This window comes from Macrotis lagotis, chromosome 7, assembly GCF_037893015.1.
Source record: "Macrotis lagotis isolate mMagLag1 chromosome 7, bilby.v1.9.chrom.fasta, whole genome shotgun sequence".
Lineage (NCBI taxonomy): Eukaryota > Metazoa > Chordata > Mammalia > Peramelemorphia > Peramelidae > Macrotis > Macrotis lagotis.
In genome coordinates this window covers 172,802,430-172,825,698 of record NC_133664.1, presented here as the reverse complement: position 1 = coordinate 172,825,698, position 23,269 = coordinate 172,802,430, and the positions used below count along the sequence as shown (strand labels likewise).

General features: G+C 37.4%; 1 protein-coding gene across 6 annotated transcripts in view; it reads right to left on the bottom strand.

Moving 5' to 3' along the window:
- Positions 1-3,526: 3,526 nt before the first annotated feature.
- The window catches only part of BEND7 (BEN domain containing 7), a 134,714-nt gene continuing 114,971 nt past the window's right edge, over positions 3,527-23,269 (bottom strand). For 2 of the 6 annotated variants that reach the window (XM_074194093.1, XM_074194095.1), the window contains 3 exons: positions 23,145-23,264; positions 13,561-13,614; positions 3,528-6,428 (listed from right to left, as the gene is read on the bottom strand). In XM_074194093.1, the coding sequence (XP_074050194.1) occupies positions 6,367-6,428; positions 13,561-13,614; positions 23,145-23,264 (236 nt within the window). In that variant the 3' untranslated portion in view covers positions 3,528-6,366. Of the gene's footprint in view, positions 6,429-13,560; positions 13,615-23,144; positions 23,265-23,269 lie in introns of those variants that run through there. The other 4 variants (XM_074194094.1, XM_074194096.1, XM_074194098.1 and 1 more) reach the window with 4 other exon arrangements.

Below are 23,269 nucleotides of genomic sequence, written 5' to 3'. Positions count from 1 at the left end.
ATTGATCCAAGCTCAATGTTCTAGTATCCTTCCCATGCTATTGCTTAGCAAATTTTCTTTTGTTAACTACTTAATGACCAATGAGAGAGCCTCTTTTTATTCTAATATACATAAACTAATAGGGGATTCAATGGCCTGAATCTCACCTGCTTGTTACAGATAAAATAAATATGTGTAGCAGATCTTCTATAAAATAAAATGAGTGAACTTTGAGTGCAAAGACGGGAATGGTTTGTTATCTGTACAGATGGAGGAACTATCCACATGAACAGGTTCACATAAAACTCCCTTGAACTTTTTTTTTTTTTTGCAAGGCAAATGGGGTTAAAGTGGCTTGCCCAAGGTCACACAGCTAGGTAATTATTAAGTGTCTGAGACTGGATTTGAACCCAGGTACTCCTGACTCCAAGGCCAGTGCTTTATCCACTACACCACCTAGCCGCCCCTCCCTTGAACTTTTGAAGCATAATTCTAAAACATTACTTTGAATCATTCTTGTGAGCATACACTCACATGTTGGCATCCTCTTGTTTGATCAAACAATATAATTTCCTTATGATCTAAGAAGGTAGGCTGTCAGGGAGAAGAAATGAGTATATATGCTTGCAATGGAGTTAAGCAGGTAGAGCTAAGGAGTGAATGTTGCCTCTCACCAAGACTGCTTCTCTTGAAAAAAGTCATTACTTGTACTGCCCCTCACCTATACTGATTATTATCACCATTGCCTCCACATATCCCTTACACTGGTTCTTGTGTGAGACAATCAGGAAGAGCTCCTTTTGTTCTGGTTGAAAGGAACGACCTCAGGTGTTGGTGCTTTGGGATAGTGACTGGTATGAGCTCTGCCACCATTCCTCCTCTCCAAGCCCCCACCTTTTGCTTGGGTAGATATGAATAGTTTTCAATCTGCATTCCAGATTTCATATTATCATCCCTCCAAACCTATTCCTATTGTGTTGAGGGTACTACCATCCTTCCAATGTACCAAATTTTGAATCTTGGTACTATCCTCATCTCTTTACTCTCAAATCTATCTCCTTTTCTCCTTCTAACACCACTGTAGTCCAGGCCTTAAGTGATTGCTCTGACTTAAATGTCTCTCTTCTATAATAATACATCTTCCAAATAGCTGCCAAAGTGATTTTCCTCAAGTGCAAGAATGACCATGTTGTCCCCCTACTCATTAAACTCCAATAGCTTCCTATTGATTCTAGGATCCTATTTGACATTTAAAGCCCTTCATAGTCTGCCCATTCTAATTTTTCAGTTTATACACACACACACACACACACACACACACACACACGAAACCTTCTTCCACTTCACATTTCAAGCCAAATAGGTCTTCTTGATATTCCACATACTCATATGAAAACAAAACCAAAATATCCATTCAGTAATAGGAAATGAAGATATGATACTACACATTATGCAGCACCAGGTTAAAAAAAAGAGGGAAAGATTTTTGGGAAACTTATGGCTTAAAGTCAATTTTCTTACTGTTTTTGTTTTATAGGTAGTGAATGTGTATACACAAAAGCAAGACTTTTGCTGTTATGTTTATTGGCTATTATGACCTAATTTTTGATCAGTGCATTGTATAATTTGATTTTAAAAGGTAGGTTTATAAAAGGAAATCTACTTGTTTTACCTTGATTTCACAATGTTTCATATTGATCAAATTGAATGAATAATTACTACCAATTATTATCTATAAATCCTTCTTAATCCTCCAAGACATATACAGGAATTTTTGGAAACAATGACACATAAACAAAGACATCAGTTACTGGAAATATTATATGTGTGTGTGTGTGTGTGTGTGTGTGTATTACATTTTAGCAAGAGAAAAATGGGTTTGTCTTGCTTTTTAAAAATATAATTTTATTTTTCCCGTTACACATAAAAATAAATTGTAGCTTTCATTTTTAAAACTTTTGAGTTCCAAATTCTCTCTATTCCTTCCACCTCACCCCTCACTATTTTATAATAATTTTTTTCTGGTTTTTGCAAGGCAGTGGAATTAAGTGACTTGGCCAAGGTCACACAGCTAAGGTAATTGTCTGGGGCTGGATTTGAACCCAGGTCTTCCTGACTCCAGGACTAGTGCTCTATCCACTGTGCCACCTAGATGCCACTTAATAAAATATTTAAAAATATTTTTTAATCTAATTTCTATACATTGCAAATACTATACAATGTAGAATGTATGCTGGTAAATTAATGAGTTTTTAACTGCACTAAAACTTTGGGGACCTACTGTATATGAAGGGAGTGTTGAAAATTTTTTACTTATAGGAAGGTGTAATCAAAAGAATTTAGAGGGCACTACCTAAGAGTTCCAGGTAATCATTATTTGGCAGGGGGAAAAAAACAACTCTCAATATAACAGTCTGACAATTTAAGAGTTTGCCTGGCAAAAGACTTAACCAACTTCCTCATGTGGGGGTGGGATGGGGGGAGGGAAACAATATTAGGAGAAAAATTCAAAAGAAATAAAATCTTTAAAAAATAAAGTAAAAAGTTTTCTGCCAGTTTCTTGAGATTTAAAAAATTGTGTTTTGGTGGCAATCTGTGTTCTCATTCGTTATACAAGGAGACACAACTTACTGCACAAGTTCCTTGGAGTATTAGTTGGAGTTCAAGGTGAAAGATGACGAACATATCCAGTGTTTTAACAAACCTACCGACTCTTGTTGGTTCCCTTCAGGAAGCAGCTCTAATTATGAAGGCAGCTTTAATTTGCAATTTTTTCAAAGGCTGAGTAGGTTTAAAACTGAATGAAATATTTTAGTGGTACATGCCCCATGTTTTCCTTTGTGATCAAAGAGTCCAAAGGCAATCTTTTTATGCCTCCTGCAATTTCACTTACTATTTCTCTTTGCTTTTTTGATAAGCTACCGAGACAATTATCTCAGTTTCTTTGCTTCAGGTGGATATAGATTTTCCCTCATCACTGCTCTATGCCTTGAGGGGTGGTGTCAGAGATTGAACACCAAAGCTGTGCATTGGGCAGGACCATTCCTAAAGGTGTTAGATCCAGTGTTCACCATGGTGTCTACTCCTTTTCCTTCTTCCCACACCTGCCTCTGGCTGAAGTACACATTAAGACAGCAGTCCAAAAGAGGAAAAGAGATGGGGGTGGCTAGGTGGCGCGGTGATTAGAGCACCGGCCCTGGAGTCAGGAGTACCTGAGTTCAAATCCGACCTCAAACACTTAATAATCACCTGGCCTTGTGGCCTCAGGCAAGCCACTTAACCCCACTGCCTTGCAAAAAAAAAAAAAGAGGAAAAGAGAGGAGAGTCCTCTGTGGGGTCAGTAGGAAAGTGGTGGCTGGGAGCTGGCCAGCCCCTGGGTGCTGACTAATCTTTGTGGGGTTATCAACTTCAGAGGCTAGGTGGGGGGGGAAGTTCCTAATTAGCTTTTCAACCCCCTAGGCATTACGGGGGGGGGGGGGGGTTGTTTTCAAATCAAGGTAAAGAAGGAACTTCCTAGAGCAAGAGGAGGGTGCAGATGGTGAAAGGGGTGGGAAATTGCTGGGGGAGTGGGTAGCGCCCTCCTGTGTTCAAAGTGGAGCACACTGCCCTTATGTTTTAACTATTTTGCATTACAGATTGGTTTGGCTTTCTGATGTGTTGTTTCCATAGAAGCAGAGCTTAACCTTTTAAGTGAGGATTATAAAGCCACCTAATTCATTTAAAATTAGGCTTCAAGCTTATCAGCACTTAATGCTCAAGTGTTATTGTGGGACTTGATATAGCCATTGATCTGACAGGCAGTCTGTTATTTTCCCAACATTTGAAGAATCTTATTTGGGAGGTGATCTATGTATTTTCCATCAGCTCCACAAGGAGACACAACATCTTGAACAAAATTACAGGAGTACTAATAAATAGCTTTTAATTAGCTGATAAATTTAACTCTTTTTCATACATACAGGAGGAAATATGCATGTTCAATTAAAGTAATTTATTGTTTTCTTTCAGAATGGACATAAGGAGCTTCGCAGGAATTGATATCACAACACAATGTTATACACCATTTTCACAACTAGTCCTTTGCTGAATTTGTTTTAAAGAACATTGTAATTTAAAAATATCTAAATATTTACATATTAATAAAACATATGTACATAAGATTGAGACATCCATAGATATGGAATGATTTTTCATTGCTAATAAAGTCTATAAAAGATTTTTGAATAGTCTGAACAGTAGTCACAGTAGGTAAACACAAAAACAATTTAAATTTACAAAACATTATTTCACTGTTGCACTTTTGCATTATGTAACTCCAATTTATGGATTCATTGCAATTATTTTGGGGTTACAAAAACTCTCACCCATCCTCAAGTGCTGAAAATTCCAAGTCATTGTACAAATGATGATTCCAACTTCAGAAGGAAACAGTTGGGAAGGTTCATGGTACACATTTAACTGATTCCATGGTTCAAAAGCAACCATTTTCACCTTCACTAGTAACATATTCATTATACCTTAATGGAGTTGAAAGGTCATCAATTCATCTTTTAGAGAGAACTATTTCCTTCTGAGAGGCAGAAGACAAATTTTCAAAATATGTGTCGCAGAAAACAAACACCCTTATTTTGAGCTCTTCAATTAGACTGGTTAATAAAATTAATTTGAGAAAAGCTTATGACTGAAATTTAAAAGAGAACTAAAAGGTATGTTGAAAACAACTTCCCTCCCCCACAAATAGTCAAGGTGTTACTGTAAAGCAGTAAGATTGATTCCATAAGCTATGCAGGAAAAACCAGTCTCATTACTTTATAGTTACACTTAGTACTCACATTAGTTCACTGGCTGATGATCAAAATGGAATAGTAGTTTATCTATGAGTTCTCCTCTTATCTCACTTTAATTTTGCAGGGTGGCCTGGTAGAAAGCACAATGGAACAGAATCAGGAGACCTGGATTCTAGCTGGGCTCTGCCACTAATGAGTTGTATGACCTGCTACAAATCGTTTAGCCTCTCTGGCTTCAGTACAATAAATCAGAAAAGAAGGGCCCAGACCGGCAAGCTCCTTACAGTCAGAGACTGCCTTCTTTTTGTTTTTGCTTCCCCAGCACAGTTCCTATCATAGTAAAGGTGCTTAATGAATGTTTATTGAATTGAACATTCTATGATTCCATGATTCTATGAAACAAGTGCTGGTGAAAGATAATTAGACTGTCTACACAGCCACTGATGAAATGGAGGGTCGACACCTTAAAAATTAAGGTTAATTTTTAGCTCCTCTGATTGGCCTGCAAAAGTTCCAGAAATGGCACTTATTTCCAATTTTACTTTGCTTTATGTAATACCCTTTCTGAAAGGTGATGTATAAATAAATAAACTCTCTGTTTATGAGTCAAATCTGTTTTAAATGCATTAGCTTGTTATCTCAAGAAATTCTGTGTAAGTCCTTTTGTAAAGGGAATAACCATCTACCAATTTATGTTTTTCTATATACCCAGATTTTAATATTTTTGAATTTGCTTAAACTGGTTGTATACCAATATTAAAAATAAGAAAAATACAGAGTATTTCACTAAGTGCCTTTGTGATTAAGATGAAGTCCACATGACCTCCAAATATCTGATGTGCAAATCAGTTTTAAAAAGGTTCATGAAATTGTTGTGTGTTGGTTTTCAGGAAGGCCAAATATAAAAATTGAATAAAATTTTGAATTTCTGATCAGTTACCTTTTCATCATGTAGACAGAGCCTAGATCTCACAAATACTTGCTATTGCTCAAAAGATTCCAGGTTCTGAGGAACAAAGATATCATTAGCACTTAATCTGCTCCAAAGTCTCACTTTAGTTCCACTGATAACAGAGCTAGTTTGTTCTAACAGATAAGAGCCATGCTATGCCCCCCTCAAAGAAAATTTTATCTTCTAAGCCAATGGAGGTCAAGTTTATTTTGGCTTTCAGCAGGGTGCACTCAGTATAGGAGAACTACCAGTCTTCTTTATCTGTATTCTACATCTACATAACTTAAGTTAAAATAAATATGCAGCATTACACTGTGCACAATCATATGGAGGAAACAAGGGGGAAAAAAAGAGACACAAAGAAAGAGAAACACTCTTGTTACAATGGACACCAAACTAAATGGATGATATATGCTATTTTCAAAGAGTAACAAATCAATTTTAAAGATGATGAAGGATCTTGAAAAAAATTTGATGGCTTGATTGTCCATGTTACAGAGAAAATATGTGAAAACAATTCAAATTTGAAGGCAAAACTTTATAGAACATCCACATGGTATGGTAATCTGAAACACCTACACATATCTTAGAGAATTCTCCAAACAAAGAATTACATTTACTAATAAGAAAACGCCACAGAAATGAAGACTAGGCAGTGAAATCTGGTTCTATGTCTTCCATCTTCTCTGTCCTGGTTTCAAAAATATTACCTAAAACAGAGATGAAAAAAAAAACTTCTATAATGAACAATATGGTTATTTTCTATAGCATCAGACACAGGTATCTTAGGTAGTAAAATACTTCATTGGTGAGGTAGTGTCAACCTCTTTGAAAATAGTATTGAGAATTGCCTTTCTCTTTAGTAACAAAAGTTAGCATCTGAAAAGAATGCTTTTTATAGGAAAGATAATGAGTATGGATGGCAGTTATTAAAACAAGTCCAAAAGGACACTCACTGAAGTCTCCTCTCTGTCTAGTTACAAATCATCTCTCCCCACACTGAAATAACATGTCATTTTGGACCTCTCTTGCTGCACATTCACATCCTTTGTCTTTTCTTTGTACAAACCTCTCATCTCCACCAATATAGTTCAAGTTTCTTGGGGGCATTGACTGATTCTTATTCTTGTACTCCCATTGTACTAGGATAATTGTCAGTGCTACGGCTACGTATTCAATAAATATTTATTGAATGAATGAATGAATGATCCTGTAGAGCCCCTTTCCCTCAGATATGGAAGCTGTATCTTAAATGTTAGAGATAGGTTTTCCTTTTTCACTTAAGACATTATTTTCAACTACCAAATTACTTTTCAGTTCTCTGATAGCTTTGATGGGCAGAAATATCTCAAACATATATGGGATTGGGGAGGCTAGGTGGCATAGTGGATAGAGCATCAGTCCTAGATTCAGGAGTACCTGAGTTCAAATCTGGCCTCAGACACTTAATAAATTACCTAGCTGTGTGGACTTGGGCAAGCCACTTAACCCCATTTGCCTCACAAAAACCTAAAAAAACCCAAAAAAAACCCCAAAATATATGGGACTGAACCTGGGTCTACACAAATAAAGGAAAATGAAGAATTAGATAATTATGCAATGAATAAATCTCTTGTCTAGTTAATTCAAGTTTCTGTATTTTTTGTTAGGGAAATATTTTTACAGCAATTATGTGGATAATTGTTTTTAATATTTCACCTTGGCAATGGAGAAACAGCCTGTTTTCTATATTTCTCAGTAAGTCATCTCACATTATTTGTTTGCAAACATCTTGTTTTAAGTTACAGAAAAAGTACTCTAATAATAAATTAGTAAATTAGGTAGAGTAAATATTTTAGCTCTACTTGATAAATGAAGAAACTAAGGTTCCAAGAAATTAAGTGTCTTGTTCATGACAGCTCAATGTCTGAGAGGGAATTTAAATCATGTCTCCTGACTCAAAATCTAGGGTTCCATCTGTCATACCATTCTAACTGTTGGCTTGGATTATTTGTTGTAGATAGTATTCCCTTAAGACTTCCTTCATTCCAGTTTCTAAAATCATCTTTACATTCATTTAAGTGAAGAATAACAATGTCTCTGTGTTGGAATTAACAATTTTCAATAATTATTATGAGTATTTTTTATTTTTCTATATTTCTAATTGCATGTGTTCTGAAGTTTGCCAAAGGAAAACTAATCCTTCAAGTCCTTTATTGAAAACCTTTTTCCTTTTTATTATTGAAAAATCTTTCTTAAAATGCTTCAATGTTTACTTCTTTGAGATGAAACAAAATTAGTAACTGCTGCTTAATATACAGAGCTGTTTTATGTGTATATATATATATATATATATATATATATATATATATATATGATTTGATAACTAGACTGAAGGCTAGTACATTCCACTTTTGCTCTGCTGAAATTCTAAGGAAAAGAATAGTAGTAAAGACTGATTAAAGTAGTCATAAGAACCCTTAACCTCCCCCTCTCCATTTTTTTTTGAGGGAAAAGAACCTAAGAGGTGATGATGGTATATTTTAGTTCTAAAGCTCAGAATGGGTTCAATTTAGTCCAATCTGTAAAACAATGCAACTAAGATGCCTATTACACCACTTAAGACATTGCTATTGTTCTGGTTTCACTTTTCATCTTTTTATCTATCACAGTCAGTCTTAGCATGATATCTCATCCAGAGTGAATAGAAGTTTTCTACTAAGATTATCTCAGGATGTGTGGAAGAAGGAAAAGTGATTAAAAACTAGCATAAGATTATTGATGTTATTACTTTGCCAATATATGAAAATATATTGAATAGCAACAGTAGAATGAGAAAAGGGTGTCTAGCTTGCATTCAATTCAATGAAAATTTATTAGTCACCCACAAGGAAGTGAAAACTAATGATGCAAATGATAATAGATGGCATCACCACAAAAAGAGGTTCAAAAATTATGGCCCAGGACATAAGAAATTGAAAAGACTAAGAAAGACTAGATGTGGGGCGGCTAGGTGGCACAGTGGATAGAGCACCTGCCCCGGAGTCAGGAGTACCTGAGTTCAAATCCAGCCTCAGACACTAAATAATTACCTAGCTGTGTGGCCTTGTGCAAGCCACTTGACCCCATTACCTTGCAAAAAGAAAGAAAGAAAGAAAGAAAGAAAGAAAGAAAGAAAGAAAGAAAGAAAGAAAGAAAAAGAAAGAAAGACTAGTTGCACAAGTAGGAGAGGTAAAAGATTACTGTCATGGAGGTTAGGGAAGGAGTAGTCAATAATGTCAAAAGCTATAGAAAGAGCTAGAAATCTGAGGCCTATTGGACTACTGGACTTAGCAAATGATAGATCTTAGTACACCTTGTAAGGAGAAATGTCACTTGAGTGGTGGAGTGGGAAGCCCAATTATAGGGAGTTAAGAAGTGATTAGAGGTGAGGAAACTGGAGAATTGAGTATAAAAATTTGACTCTGCAAAGGAAGAGATTTATGGGAGACAGCTTGAGTGTGAGTAGGAAGGGACAGCTCATGAGTTGGGGACAACTTGCCTAGCCTGGGCTATTGTGGTTCAATCACCCCCTCTGAGCAAGGTCTCTAAAATGGGATCAAGTTAATCTACTGTTTGATAAAACAAAAGACATCAGCTTCTGGGATAAGAACTCACTATTTGACAAAAACTGCTGGGAAAACTGCAAAATACATTGGCAGAATCTAAGCATAAATCCTACAAAGATAAGGTCAAAATGGGTACAGGAGCTAGATATACAGGGTGATATCATAAACCAATCAGTAGAACAAGGAATTAGTTTATGGAGAGGGGAGGAGTTTTATGACAAAATACAAGACAGAGAACATAATAAATTGAAAAACAGATGATTTTGATTACTCTTAATTAAAAAGGTTTTGCACAAATAAAGCCAATGCAACCACAATTAGAAGGAATGCAGAAAGCTGGAAAACAATTTTCACAATTAGTGTTTCTGATAAAGGAATCATTTCTCAAATATAATGAAAACTGAGTCAAACTGATGAGACCACAAGTCATTCCCCAATTGATAAATGGTCAAGGATATGAATAGGCAGTTTACAGATAAATTATAGCTATCATCTATAGATACAGATATAAAGAGTGTATGTGTATGTATATATATATATATATATTTATATATATAACTGCTCTAAATCATTATTGATTAGAGAAATGGAAATTAAAGCAACTCTGAGGAACCACTTCACACTTACAGATTGGCTAAAGTGACAAAAAAGGAAAATTATTAATTTTGGAGGGGATGTGGGAAAACTGGGGCATTGATACCCTGTGGTTGGAGTTGTGAACTGATTTAATCAATCATTCTGGAGTGCAATCTGTAACTATGCCCAAAGAACTATAAATCAGTGCATACTCTTTGATCCAGCAATATTGCTAATGGGTCTGAAACCCAAAGAGATGATAAAAAGGTAAAGAGACCCACATGTTCAAAAATATTTATACCAGCTCTTTTTGTAGAGCAAAGAATTGGAAATTGAGAGGATACCCATCAACTGGGGAATGGCTGAATGAATTATGATATATGAATTGGATGGAGTACTATTGCTCGATGATGATGTTTTTCTTGAAGAAGGCCATGATATCAGGGAAGTGATGCCATGATAAATATGTTAATTGGATTTGTATATGGGTGGGTAGGTGGGTCCTGTGCTAAGTCACCAGACTCACTTTCTCTTCCAGAACCATCTGGGTCTAGTGGCCAGATATGAATCAGGTCAACTGGAGACAGCCCTGGACTTGAGGTACCAATGTTAAGGGACTTGTCCAGTATCACACAGCTAGTAAATGTCAAATGTCTGAGGTTGGATTTGAATCCAGATCCTCCTGACTCCAGGGCTGGTGTTCTATCCACTGAATCACCTAGCTGTCCTACTGTTATGTAAGAACTTAAGAGCAGGTAGATTCCAGAAAAGCCTGGAAGGACCAGCATGACTGATGCTGAAGGAAGTGAACAGAACCTGGAGAACACTGTTCACATTAACATCCACATTGTGAGATAATCCACTTTGATGGACTCAACTTCTATTCAGCCAAGTATCACTTAATAAATGCTAACTGACTGAGCTAGGTGCTTCAGATTCCTAGAAAGAGAATGGAGAGTTTCTTGGTAGCATAAATTTCAGGTTTACCTCTTTAGCAATTCCAAATGTGAATATTCCCTTCTTCTATTCCATGAGCCATTTATAGAACATCATTCACAGGTCATATAAAATTATCACCTTAAAAATTAGCCCGCTGTATTTGATCAAACATTTAATTAATTCACCCTTAAAAAGCTCCTAGATTTATTGAATTTTGAGTCCTGCCTGTGATTGCTGTGGCAGCACCAGACCAAATGATTTCATGGGTTTACACGGCCCAACCCTGTTCTGGGGGTGGGGGGGTAGCTGGACAGTACCAGTCTCTTAGAAAAAGACTGGGCATGTAACCTTAAAGCTGGAGGTCCAGCAAAGGGCTGAGCCATGGTATGGATAAATAAAGACTGAACTGTGTCTTCCATTAGTATGGTAAGATATTCAGCCAGCATACAACCAGATGGGAAGGAAACTGCCTTACCAAAAAACCCAAATATATTTTCCTTCTAGGGGAGTCCAAGCCCATAGGATAGTACCATAAACCTTTTCTATGTCATGGACCCTTGGGCAATCTGGTGAAGCTTATGGACCCTTTCCCAGAAAAATATTTTTCAAATACATAGGATTAAAAAGGCAATTAAATATATTGAAATACAGCTGTCAAATACAGCTACAATATTGAAATACAACTATCAATAAAAAATAAAAACAACAAAAATAAAGTTCACGAACCCTTGTTAAAAATCTCTGCACTAGAATGGATGTTGATAGGGTGGCTCACTAGCAAACACATGCTTCCATCTAGGAGACCTTAAAAATCATTGCTATAAGTCCAGGGGGTCTTGGGCCCTGGGGGAAGAGAGACTCAAAAAAGAGGGAGAACTGTATTGTTTGTTGGTTACTGTGAGTCCTTCATGCCTTATCTACATGCTTTACTGTTACCTTAAAAGCTTTTATGGGAGCTGAGGACCTTTTGACTGTCATCTGTAGAAAGCTAGGCATAAAATATGTTCTAGACATTTTCTAAGGTTTCCAAGGAAGACTGGAAACAAAGGAGCAAAGAATTTCCTTTTCTTAGTGGATGGCTAGTCCCAAGAGCTGATATGGCTTGTATAAACCTAGAATACGGGAAATGGGTACAATTTCTTTTTTTTTTTAAGGTTTTTGCAAGGCAAATGGGGTTAAGTGGCTTGCCCAAGGCCACACAGCTAGGGAATTATTAAGTGTCTGAGACCAGATTTGAGCCCAGGTACTCCTGACTCCAGGGCTGGTGCTTTATCCACTGCGCCACCTAGCCGCCCAATGGGTACATTTTCAACTGGGGATAGAACCTCCCATGTCTAGGGATTCTCCTCTCAAGTCACACTGGTGACTTGGTTCTGTTGCCAGTTAGAACTCTTTGAAAACAGGCAAAAAAAGGGCCATTTTTTAACTGGGCCCAACTTATGAGGCCGGCACAAAAGGAATTGTTCTGATCCACAATATTCCAAGACAACAGAAGTTTACTCAGTTGTTTCAACAAGTTATCATTTGGCATGTCCTACATCTTTTATAGGGTCATTACATTCTGTAATTCATCAGGTTCACCAGATCAACTGCCCATCAACCTCTTCATTAGGATGCAGGAGATCTGAACAAGTTTTTTGGCATCAGGGAAGGAGCAGGTTTTTCAGTGTCAGGGAAGGAGCAAGGAAGGATAATATCTGACATTTGTACAGTATCTTAAAGTTTACAAAGCACCATCTCATTTGGAACTATGAGTGTTAATTTTTATTTTATAGATATGGAAATAGGTTTATAGAGATTAAGAGAATTCCTCATTGTCACAGTTAATAAATGCCAGAATCAGAATTTGAACCCACATCTTCTCCTGACTCCAAGTACCAACCATATCTTCTATACCACACTTCCTATCTAAGTAAAGACTATGACCAGATAAGATGTAAATATTAAAAATGTGTGTGTGTGTGTGTGTGTGTGTGTGTGTGTGTGTGTGTGTGAGAGAGAGAGAGAGAGAGAGAGAGAGAGAGAGAGAGAGAGAACTGAAGGGATAAGCTTCCAGAGTTCCACAATTGATGGTAGGTAACAAGTACAAAGGAGAAGAGATGAAGAAATGGCTTCTGCAATGGGAAGAACTCTTCCTTAGAGACTGAGGCAAAAAAAGAGAGGAAGAAGGATTATGCCAAGGGAGTTTAGTTGTAAAAAAATGGGGAAAAGAGTTAATTCACAAATGATGAACTAATTCAGTTGGGCTATTGTATATTCTATTAATTGGTACATTAAATTAACTGATCAAAAGTAGTATTTATTGAACATCAAATATGTCTAGCAATAATTTATTCTTTAGAACTGTTTTATGGCTATAATATAGATATGGATTAATCACAGACACAATCACAGTCATCCTTCCAAAAATATGTTATGATTTTGGCAGAATTAAAAAATATAAAGGTTGGGTGAATAAAAGCAAAACCATTTCTGGATTTTAGAATATTAAAACACTAATTTATTAGGATTTATCTTGTGAGGTTTCATAAGTATCTATCAGAGAAGCGGAAAACCCATAAGATTTTTATGTTTTTACAGTCAATATGAAAAAATTCCCTGGACACTGTACATTAAAACCTCTGATAAAAAAGGGACTTTTATAGAAGCAGTATGTTCAAACATCTGCATCGCTAATATTACAAATATTTTCCATTCAAATATTTTTTCAGCAGGTGATCAAAATGTAAATGTATTTTACCTGTTGGTGGTACAGAAATGCTGTCCAGTTTTTCATCACAGTCAGCTACCTCTGCTGGTTACAAACATAAAACACAAATCTCATTAGTTTCAGGGAACACATTCATTTTACTGAATACAGTAATGCAATTAAGGAGCTGCAATACACATAATGCTTTTCACCTTTTTTCTTCAGCCGACTTTGCTACTATACAATAGGTTATATTAGTAGTGAAACAAAGCAATTTTCTGATAATAATTAAAGCAGATTTTAATTTAGTAAGTAACTGTTGGACAACTTTTAAGAACCCACTAAACGTACAAAGTTATTTTGTTTTCCCTTAAACAATAAACAGTTCCTTAAACAACAGGAGCAGATATGTCAATGAAACACAGACAGACAAATCTGCTCCTATCAATGTCAACTTCTATGCCAGTTGAAGCATCATTAATATAAAGGTCTGAAGTCAGCACACTATTTTGCTTTTGTAGAAAGGCAGTTTGGAATAGTGCTAGAAGTCAAGAAGACTCGAATTCACATTCTGCATCTGATACACATCTTGACTATAGCAATATAAGTCTCTATTCATCCTCTCTGATCCTCTATTTCCGCATCTGTAAAATGGACTACCTGCAGCACCTACTTAATAGTGCTATATTGAGATTCCAAATGAGATGATGCATTTAAAGCTTTCTACAAACTTTAAAACACTATATGAAAGTCAGTTATTATTTGGTCCTTGAAGGCAATCTTCATGGTTTGGTTTTTTCTAAGTTTAGCACTCACCACTACGCTATCAGCCTCTAGGTAATTTCTGGTTGATATGAAACCAAATTAATATTATGCCCTTATTGTTTTTAAATTACCTTGACTTAGATATTGGTTGAAAAAAGGAAAATGATTTTATATAGTTCATTGTCTAATATTTTATCAACCACTTCACAGCTTTGGCTTTGGTGGACATTTAGCCTTTCATTGCATATATAGTTTCCAGAGCACAGTCTGGAGTGAGGAAGGTCTGAGTTCAAATTATCAAATAAGATAATATAGAGTGCTTAGCACAGTGCCTAGAAAAATAATAAAACTCTATAAAGATGTTAGTTATTATTAAGGGATAAAATTATTCCAAAAGAGTGAAATAAGAAACAAGAAGAAAAGGAGAAAAGATAGTAATGGAGGGACTTAAGAAACATTAGTAGAAGAGTGACTGAAAGATGAAGGAAAAGATGCAAACATTAAAATAAGAGAACTGAATGTAGAGCTAATTTTTCTCTGTAGACCAGAACCTTAAAATCTTTTTTTTTGTGAGAGCAATAAGAGCCCAAACATTTATCACATTTTGTGATTTTATGTGTCAACTAAAATGCAATAAACCTTTGAAATAGTTATTTACTTCCTGGAATTTACATATATGCAATCTTTTCAGTTAGGCTCAGAATTGCAAAAAGCAGTTCTTGATTTGAAGTGATCTTTTCCCTTTGTAATTCAGAATCACCAATCCTTTCAACAATAACCCTATGCAATTATGTATTTTAGTAAAGTATCCTCTTAAGAATGGAGAGTATATAACAAATGAAAAAATAAAAGAAAATTAAGATATGCTGGTTGCATGAATTGGGACCAAGTGTCACGGCTGAAGAACATGATTGTGTTATTTAAATTTAATTATAACATCTGTTTGTAACAACAATCTCATAGTCTTTCTTCCCTGGTGACAGTCAAGTTGTGAAATTTGGAAAAGATTGAACAAGGCCAATAAAAATTTAATAGCAGTGACAGCTTTACTCTCAGATCTAACACAAATAAAAAAAATTGTGGTCTCAGATCTGAGGTAATAATCTAATGAAAATGATAAAAAAAAAATCCACACCAGGAAAGGAATCATTCCAGTTATAGAAAAAATATATTACATATGATGAGAGCCCCAAATGAATTTCTATTTGGATTAGGATAACAACCTTTCAAAGTCTGTGCAGGGTCCCCCCCCAACCACCACCACCAGAAGCCATGTGGGCTTTCGGAAGCAGTCTGTTGATTAGCTTGCCCAGTCAGAGTCTGTATCTAATTCCAGGAACTGAGCCAAACGTGATAAATGAGGCTGAAGTTGGGGAGAATGTATGATATAGTGATTATATTATCATTCAAATTGAAAATACTCATGAGGGAAAGTAGAAGGAAAACAATACTTAGGGCCTAATCCTCCAGGTATCTGTTGGGGCTTTCTGAAAATAAGTCCTGCCAAATTCAAAGGAAATAAAATGGCATTTATAGGGGCAAGATTCCCATTTCAAGAGCTCTCCCACTGGCTCCCTGTGAGGAGAGACAATAATGACGCGGGACAAAACCTTCAACCCCTGCCAGGATACTATTAATAAGCAATTTGGGGGGTTTGGATCATGGACACCCTGTTCTGCCACCCAGTTTCAAGAGTGCCACGGCTCTGACTCTGCTGGAAAACAGAGCTGAGGACTGGGCACTGAAACTTATTTCCTGGAATTGGGCTGACCAATACCTCTGGCCCTGCCTTTTCTTTTTCTCCTTTCTTCCTCTCCTCTCCTTCCTTTTCCTTCTCTTTTTTCCTTTCTTTTCCTATCCTTTCATTTTTCAAGACAGTAGATGCACAAATAGAACATTCAACCCTCTGGTATACCTAAGTGTGTAGATGGAGATCAAAAATATATAGGTAAATCAAACTAATGTCCAGGTCAAAAGTTAAAAGCTCCTGGCTTACCAAGTCGCTGATGGTGGAGTCAGAACTTGATGTTTTGAGCACACCCCAGGTTAAATTCTCTGTGCAGGGGGCAGGCTTCAGCAGGCAAGGGAGAGTGGCTTTTCAATTTGGGGTCCATTTAGAGGAATATATATATATATATACATATATATATACATATATATATGTATATATATATATATACGCACACATATATGTATGCATATATATATATGTATATAGGACTAATTGTTTGGTGGCAGAGCATACTTATTTTGAGTAAGATTGCTGAGATGCTAACCAAAGTGCTCCCTGGCTAATCCTCTTTCCTGCAGCTTTTTCTCTTTTGCTTAAGAGCATGGGAATGGGAATACTGGCCTTTTTTTTTGGATAGGGTATTTAGAAATTAAAACACAGGACCTATATAATACCACAGATCCCCCCAAAAGGGTATTCAATGGAGAACTGTGGCTGTAGAGGAGTTGCTAGAAAGAACCAAATAATCTAAAAGATCTCCAAAGTATACTAAATATTTTTAAAAGTTTATTATTTCGACCATATTTCCCATTGACCATAAGGTTGTTCCTATCTCTAAGGAATATTCTCCTTCAATCTATCTCCTTACTTTATGACCTCTACCATCAAAGATTTTCCTTAAAACTAATATTCTTCAAGCACTTTAGAGACTGCTAACAGCTTTCCACGGCTAGAAGCAGGTGTTCTTTAATACAGTAGACTCTGTTTTCCCTCTCTGGGTGGTCTCTGCAGCATTTAAGTTAAATTAGCAATAGCAGCATTCTGGATTGATATAGCACTTATCTCCCAAGGAGCTCCAGTGGATCACATATTTTTCTATTTACCTTATTCTGTTCTTGTGAAGGAGGCAGGTTGGGGCAGATATTAACCTTAATACTGTATTGTAAAGGAAGAAAATGAGGCACCGAAATTAACTGGCCATTTTAGGTCATACAGATTTTTTTGTTCATAACTAGAATCAGAAGGCCTGAGGGATGCTTGATTTCTAGTTTACAATGTTATATAGCTGTTCCATTTGTTAAACTTTACTTTTTTTTCTTTTGTGTCTGAACCCAACTATCCTCTATGGTAACCATGTAAAATTTGGGTTTACTTTCTGAGCTTACACATTTGAAACCCTTTTTTTTTTCCTCCAAGCAAAATTCAATTGCTTCTCACTAAAAAAAAATAGGTTTTTGTCCTTCATTAGGTTCTCATAAAATGAAGAAAATACTAATTTTCTAGTAGTTTGTTACATAAACATTGGGATTTCTGGGAAGAATTTTGTCAGTGATAGTACCAACTTAGTTCTGATTATTACTTGGTTTTCCTGAAAGATAACATTTTTTCTTCTGAAACCTACAAGTTATGCTGACTTATTACTGGGAATCTGCACTGGGGCCTAAGAGCTGAGGGGACAAAATATCTAAGAAAATGACAGTGCTGAATCAATTAAATTTACTTTCCTTGGCTCCACAGGTTTAGTCTCAGGAGCAATGGGTAAAAGTTGTAAAGAAAAATGTCATTTTGCTAGATAGGAAACAATTACATCTACTCAAAAGTGAAATGAGTTGACTCAGAGCACAGTATAAATCTTCAAGCAAAATCTGGATGACCATGTGTTAAGTAGGGCATTAAGGAGATTCTTATTGTTTGAGTTAGGTTAGATCATTTCTGAGATCTAGGGCAGAGAAAGGGAAATAAAGATTTCTCAAAAATTTAAAAATATACCAATCACCTAATGCTTATTTTTTTTAAAACATCTACTATAGTAGAATAAAACGTTAAAGGAGATTTCACATTACAAAACCCTCTGAGGTTTCTTGCATGGTCATTCCTGAAGGTTTTGTATGGATGAACTTCTTGGTGAAGTCTTTAAAACAATGTCAGGTCACCTTTCCCTCTTGACATATTTTTGGCTATTGAATATTATAGGATATCTCACTGTGACAACTTAACCAAGCATACTTTCTAAATGTTCAATATTCCTTCAAGAATAATTCTGGGAACACTGGTGAACCAGAAAAAAATTATGGCACTTGAATTAAATTACTTGTTCCCCCTACTTTAAATAACATAAATCTTCTCTAAGTCCATGTAGACCCAGAGAAAAATAGAAGTAAATAAGAGGTTTTTTAAAAGCTAATTTTATAAGTAAAGCTCATCAAACCACAAATAAGACTGGTAGGCAACACTGATCATAACAGTAAAAGCAAATAGCTTAACATGATTTTTGTTAACCCAACTAAAAATTAAGAATTTATTTATTTTAGTTTTTTAGTTTTTTTGCAAGGCATATGGGGTTAAGTGGCTTGCCCAAGGCCACACATCTAAGTAATTATTAAGTGTCTGAGACTGGATTTGAACTCAGGTACTCCTGACTCCAGGGCCAGTGCTTTATCCACTGTGCCACCTAGCCACCCCTTAAGAATTTATTTAAACAAGGCTTTTATACATAAAACAAAGAGCACACCATGCTGATAGGTTTATTTGTTTTAAAAGCTCATTCAAACAAAAAAAAAAAATCATTCAACAAGCATTTATGAAGCCCCATTTTGTATCAGGTATTGCATCTGGCAATGGAAATACAAAGGAATGGAAGAGTTCCTGATCTCAGGAAACTTTATCAGAGACAGATTCACAGCACAATTAAAGGTGAGAGAGCACTCACTGGTAAGAGGCAAGGTTTAAGAGTTTATGGCTGGGATCATGTCTTAGGCACTTTCTCATAACTCTTCGAAACTAAGGACTTTAAATTTTCTAGAGACAGAACCCACAGAGGGACCCAGTGAAGCAGTTCTACTCAAAGTAACCTGGAAAAGAACAGAAAGGCTCTGCTCCCTGGGGTTGGAGGGGCGGCCTGCCAGAGGGGTGGCCTGCCAGAGTGAAAGAACTTCAGCCTCCCGGAGGCAGCCACAGGGCACTGGGAGCCACAGTTCACAGCAGCAGGGGAGTTTCCTGATCTACACCCTGGGGAGCACCAGGCACAAATTAGGGGAACAGCGGGGTCCTCTGCCAGGGGGAGCAATTGAAGTCCAGCCCTCAGGGGACATAGTGAGCAGCTTGGCCACTGCATTCCAGATCCAGGAAACATAAGCATGTGGAGTCAGTAAGCAGGAGCCCCCAGGGCATGAGTCCATTGATCTGAGGGAGGGGAGTGAAGAGAGAGAGACTGCAGAGCTCTGTACTCTGCCTCTGGAACAGGAATCTGGAGCTCTGACCACATTCAGATCCTGATCGCAGTCTAGCCCCCCCACCCCCACCTCAGCCCTGTGGCAGAGGGGGGTGCTTATGGTCATTCACAGACCAGGAGGGAGGACAGAGCCTCACACACTGAGATACTTGTGGGAGTGTCCCAAAAACTCAGGAAGCACCCCCAAAATAGGCTTAGGCTGGGAAAATGAGCAAGCAGAGAAAAAAGAGGAACACCATTGAGAAATACAATATCTATGATCCCAAGAAGGATCAATATACTCAGTCTGAAGATGAGGAAACACAAGCTCCTGTATCTAAAGACTCCAAGAAAAACAGAAATTGGGCTCAGGCTATGACAGAGCTCCAAAAAGACTTTGAAAATCAAATGAGGGAGTTAGAAGAAAAAGTAGGAAAAGAAATGAGAGAGATGCAGGAAAAACATGAAAATGAAATCAGCAGCCTAGTCAAGGAAATCCAAAAAAAAAAATGCTGAAGAAAATAGCATGCTAAAAACCAGCTTAGGTCAAATGGATAAAACAGTTCAAAAAGTTATTGAGGAGAAGAATGCTTTAAAAAGCAAAATTGAGGGGCAGCTAGGTGGTGTAGTGGATAAAGCACCGGCCCTGGAGTCAGGAGTACCTGGGTTCAAATCCAGACTCAGACACTTAATAATTACCTAGCTGTGTGGCCTTGGGCAAGGCACTTAACCCCATTTGCCTTGCAAAAAAAAAAAAAAAGCAAAATTGGCCAGATGGAAACAGAGATAAGAGGAAAACAAATCCTTCAGACAAAAAAATAGAACTCAGGGAGATTGATGAATTTACGAGAAATCAGGACTCATTACTTCAAAACCAAAAAAATATAAAATTAGAAGAAAATGGGAAACATCTCATTGAAAAAAATCAACTGATATAGAAAACAGATTTAGAAAAGATAATTTAAAAATTATTGGAACACCTGAAAGTCATGATCAGGAAAAGAGCCTTGACATCATTTTCAAAGAATTACTACAGGAAAACTGCCCTGATATCCTAGAAGCAGAGGGCAAAATAGAAATGGAGAGAATCCACCGATCTCCCCGAGAAAGAGATCCCAAAAAACCAAGCCCTAGGAATGTTATACCCAAGTTCCAGAACTCCCAAGTCAAAGAGAAAATATTACAAGCATCCAGAAGGACACAATTCAAATATCATGGAGCTGCAGTCAGGATTGCACAGGACTTAGCAGCAACTACATTGGAAGCTCGTAGGGCTTGGAATATAATATACTGGAAGGCAAAAGAGCTTAGAATGCAACCGAGAATCAACTACCCAGAAAGGCTGAATGTCCTCTTCCAGGGAAAAAGATGGACTTTCAATGAACCAGGGGAATTTCAAATGTTCCTGTTGGAATGGCCAGAGCTGAACAGAACGTTTGATCTTGAAATACAGGACTCGGGTGAAGCATAGAGATTGGAGGAGAAGGGGAAAATATGAGGGACTTAATGATGATTAACTGCATGTGTTCCTGTGTAGAAAAATGATACTGATAATATTCATATGAACCTTCTCAGTTAATAGAGCAGGTAGAATGAGCTTTTATAGTTGAAGCACAGGAGAAAGCTGAATTTGAAAATAAAATATGATGTAAAAATGGAGTCAATAGAAAAAAGGGAAATGTAATGGGAGAAAGAAAAAGGAGAGGAGGAATAGGCCAAGATATTTCATATAATAAGGTTTTTCTTTATTACAATGAGCTATTGCAATGATATGGAAGAGGGAAGACAAGGGGAAATGAGGGAATCTTCACTCTCATCAGAGGTGGTTAGGAGAGGAAACAGCATATATTCTCAATGGGGTATAGGCATCTGGAGTAAGAAGGAGAGGGGGCAACAGGGGGAAGGGGGGATGTGAGTGATGGAGGAGAGGATGGACCATGGGGCGAGAGTGGTCAGATATAACACATTTTCTTCTTTACTTTTTGCAAGGGGCTGGGATTGGATGGCCTGTCTGGGACCATAGGGCCAGGTGGATGCTGGGCCTAAGAGGTGGGGCGGGGGGGCTCAGGGCCTCTTGGCCCCAGGACCAGGGATCTGTGGGCTGCACCACTCAACTACCCTACAGCAGAGTCAGAGTGAAAGGAGAGAGAAAATATAGTATGTGGTAGTAGAGAAATAAGAAAGGAGGGAGTTGCGATCAGTAATGGCAAAGGTGGAAAAACATGTAAATAAGTTTTGTGAAGGACTTATAAAGAATGTGATCCACCTGCGACAGAGTTGTTGGTGTTGGAACAAAGACTGAAGCACATTTATTATTATTATTATTTGGGGGGTGCAGGGCAAATGGGGCTGGATGGCATGCCTGGGGCTGCGTAGCAGGGTGATCATTGGGTGTCTGAGGCTGGATTTGGACCCGGGTGCTCCTGGCTCAAGGGCCAATGCTCCGTCTGCCACCCAGCCACCCCTACTATTATTACTATTTTATTTTATTTTGGGTCTTTTTTTCCTTTTTCTTTTTTGGTTTTTGCAGGGCAGTGGGGTTGGCATGGCTTGCATGTCACACAGCTGGGTGATTGTTGGGTGTATGGGGCCGGATATGGGCTTGGGTGCTCCTGGCTCCAGGGCTGGTACTCTGTCCATTGTGCTACCTGGATATACCTACAATTATTACTGTTATTTTTTTAATTTTAATTTTTTTTCTCTCCCCTTTACTTTATCACTCAAGCGAGTCTATATTTTTTTGGGGGAGGGGGTATTTTATTTACTCTTAAACAAGAAAATTTTATTAATGTATAAAAACATTATTTATACAAAATGAGAACAAATATTAAACATTAAATAAAAAGAAAAAAAAAGAGTTTATGGCTTAGAAAACGATGAGGGGAGCAGTTTGTCGTCCTCCTAAGGGCTATATGGTTGCAGCCCAGTCTTGAGCCTGCTTTGAGGGGACTGACCTCATCCTTCTGACCTGTCCACATCTCTGCCACTGCATTCATTTGCCTCTTGGGACTCTATGGATTGTGGATTTTCATTTGTACCACACACAATGTGCCTCAGGGCTGGTTTTACATTGCTGCTCTTTTATATCTAATCAGCACAGCATGAGGAAATCATTAAGGCCAAGATTTGGGGCCCACCACTGACCCAAACTGTTGAGGTGACCCTGTCTAAATCGCCTACCTCTCAGAGCACTAGATGACTCCCTAAAAGTATAAGTTGCTCAGCCTGTACAGATTTGCAGTGGTAAGGGACTTTTCCTCAACAAAGGTTTCCTATACTAATGAAATCATGTTTAGATTCCAATCACTTTCACACCCCCCCCAAAATCTCCCCAAGTCTTAATATTGCATTTTTATGTGTAAAAAGTAATTAAAAATAAAATGTCATGAAATAATTTTCTCTAAGACTCAGCTCAAGCACCACCTTCCATATGAAGTTTTTCCTAATTCCCCACCCCCACCCCATGCCTCCAAGGTTTTAATATTTTCTTCTCGAAAAATCCCTTGTTCTGGATCTGTTTTCTATTTGTTACTCCCTGCCCCCAAGGCAATGTAGGGTCCTTGAAGGCAAGGGCTGATTCACTTTTGCCTCTGAATCCAGTCCATATCTGGCAGAGAGTGCATAACAAATGTTTGTTGACTGACTGATCCAAAGACTTAAGTTTTAGGAGTCAGTTCAAGAAATTGCTTCCTTGCCGCTTGTGCATACCTGAGCCTCTTTTTAACCTTCTTCTGGCCAGTTTAATTTGATCCTGTAGAATCTGTACCCAGTCTCTTGGGCCAGGAAGTTTATCCACGTGGTTAGCAGTGCAGTATTTTTCTGTGAAGACTGAA